The 2,500-nt window shown below is 39.2% G+C and overlaps 1 protein-coding gene across 1 annotated transcript in view; it reads left to right on the top strand.

Annotated features, from left to right (window-relative positions):
- LOC125039139 (protein odr-4 homolog) overlaps positions 1-2,500 on the top strand; it is a 9,629-nt gene that overhangs the window by 872 nt on the left and 6,257 nt on the right. The window contains exons 2-3 of the mRNA XM_047632898.1: positions 424-606; positions 1,905-2,107. Coding sequence (XP_047488854.1) covers positions 424-606; positions 1,905-2,107 — 386 coding nt within the window. The remainder of the gene's footprint in view (positions 1-423; positions 607-1,904; positions 2,108-2,500) is intronic.

The following is a 2,500-nucleotide window of genomic DNA, read 5'->3' as shown; positions in this document are numbered from 1 at the left end:
TAGTTTGGTGATGCAAGTAAAAATAAGGATTAAAATGAATGTATTTTTAAGGCATATCTCTCTCCCAATCTTAATCATGTTAAAGCGTAGGGCGCTAGAAATTAGTGCATATCAAGCTTTCTCTCTCTCTCTCTCTCTCTCTCTCTCTCTCTCTCTCTCTCTCTCTCTCTCTCTCTCTCTCTCTCTCTCTCTCTCTCTCTCTCTCTCTCTCTCTCTCCACTGTATCTAATGCCTTCCCCCTTTTTCTCGTTGTATCTCTCTTTTTGTCTCTCTGCCTTCCCATCCCTTCCTCCCCTTCCCTTCCTCCCCTTCCCTTCCTCCCTCTTTCCCTGTGAGATCCTTCCTTACAAAGTTCAGTACATCCATAAAAGGAAAGAAAAGAAGTAAAATATTTGTTCAGTTTTCAATCTTCATCTTTCCCAGAATGCAAGAGATCGGGACTACCTTGTTCACCTGGCCCCAACCCCCATACCAGACGAGGGTGATCTCAGCTCGGAAGAGGAGGATGCAGTGCCACACAGCCCAAAGACGGAGCATGGCAAGTCCAAAGTCCCCGAGTCTATCTCCAAGGTTGTTGATGCCATCGTCGCCCAACACACCAGGCAGGTAAGGCATCCCAGTGTAGACAGACCATTTTGAATTAACAAAATATCTTAGCCTGAGTTATTGCAAATCAGAGAGATTTTTCAGGATGTTTGTTGTAAATTACAGTTAAGTGATCCTGAATGACAGCTGGTTCAGTCTGAGTCATAGCTTGGTTATCCTGAATGATGGGTGGCGTTTTATCCTTACTTCATTCTGTACTGAGATACACCCCCAGAGTGACTGGTTGTAGCTCTATGCACAGTGAGAGGAAGTGAATTCGGGGGATATTTAATTTAAAAGGGGTCTGTCATTGCAATGAGATTTTGAATAGTGTTTGTCATTCATTACTATTAAGGCCACTGGCATGCAAAGTCTTTTTTTTTTATTGTTTTTGATATAAAGCTGGTGAAGCTTACAAGGCTTTAAGCAGGATGCATCACTATAATGAGATATTGATCAGTTCACGTTTGTCAATCCATTTACTATAAAGACAAATTATTATTGATATTTAAAAATTATTTTTTTTTAGCTAAATGTGAATGGTAGAAAGAATGTAATGTGACTGATAGAGGTAGAGGAGTCAGTAGAATATGACATATGATATTAGTCGAAAGCAGTAAGGATTTATGTTATAAGCCACCATTGGCAGAGAATAAAGTGTCGCCAATAATACATTTTTTTCTGCATCTGAAAACCACATTGCTGCATTATGAAAGCCATTACAAGGGCTAAGAAACTTTGAAAACAATCATAATGTTTGTAGATACACAGGAACCTTTACAATTTTCAAGGTCCCTGTTTAGTGTTTAGAGTCAACGTACACAGGTCCTTACAGTCAAACTTTGGTAAAGAAGTGGTTAATGATAGCTCGGTTAAATTGAATAAGTTATTGTTATCATTGGCTGGCTTATTATGAATGTAGAGACTAGCATGTGTTTGCAGAGAAAAATCATTAATACATTACTACTGTATATGTTGCCAAGGAATGTTTTGATGATTCACACAGTTGAAAAGACCTCGGTAATTGAAATGTTGAAGGCAGTTAGATTTCATTGGATGCTATTTTGCAGTGGATTTTGTTTTCTTGTATGAAACATGGAGAAAATTGACAAATTATGAATAGTTCTTCTATTTCCTGTGATGTTGATTAATGGGTTGTAAATAATTATGATCAATATAAATTAATACTTCAAAGTGGAGTGAGTTCCTAGTACTTATCAATGCCTAGTTAATTCCTTTTGCTATTTCACATTGTGTTTGGGCCGAAACAGAAAGATTATGATCGGTATTGTGGTTTAATGAGTACCTCTAATTTCCAGGTTGTGCGCATGCTACCGGGAGGGTTGGATGTCATTGGCCTTTTTGTGGTGACACCTCAGTCGGACTATGACACTTCCCAAAGCCAGTCCAAAATCAGGTCGATTTTGGGTGCAGTTCACAGAACTGCGGCAAAGATCCTGCTGGAGACTGCTGAACTTCGCACTGAGAAGATTATCCTGCATGTTTGTACGCAGTCCTTCAAGTATGTGTAGACTTTAGTTCCTTTTTTGTTCCTATTTCTTTCATGTTCTTTTGTGTTTCTCATGAAATTGTAGTAGGATTGAACAGAAAGAGTATTGACTTTTGATTTAGTATCTGAGCACAATACAGATTTTGTGTCATTAAGAATATTTTGTATCCATCCAGGGAAACTTGAACAACATATAAGAAACAGTAATTTGTCCCCCTCCCTCCATCTCTCCATCTCTCCATCTCTCCATCTCTCCATCTCTCCATCTCTCCATCTCTCCATCTCTCCATCTCTCCATCTCTCTATCTCTCTATCTCTCTATCTCTCACTCTCTCTCTCTCTCTCTCTCTCTCTCTCTCTCTCTCTCTCTCTCTCTCTCTCTCTCTCTCTCTCTCTCTCTCTCTC

This window comes from Penaeus chinensis, chromosome 26 (assembly GCF_019202785.1).
Source record: "Penaeus chinensis breed Huanghai No. 1 chromosome 26, ASM1920278v2, whole genome shotgun sequence".
NCBI lineage: Eukaryota > Metazoa > Arthropoda > Malacostraca > Decapoda > Penaeidae > Penaeus > Penaeus chinensis.
This window is presented reverse-complemented; position numbering and strand designations above follow the sequence as displayed.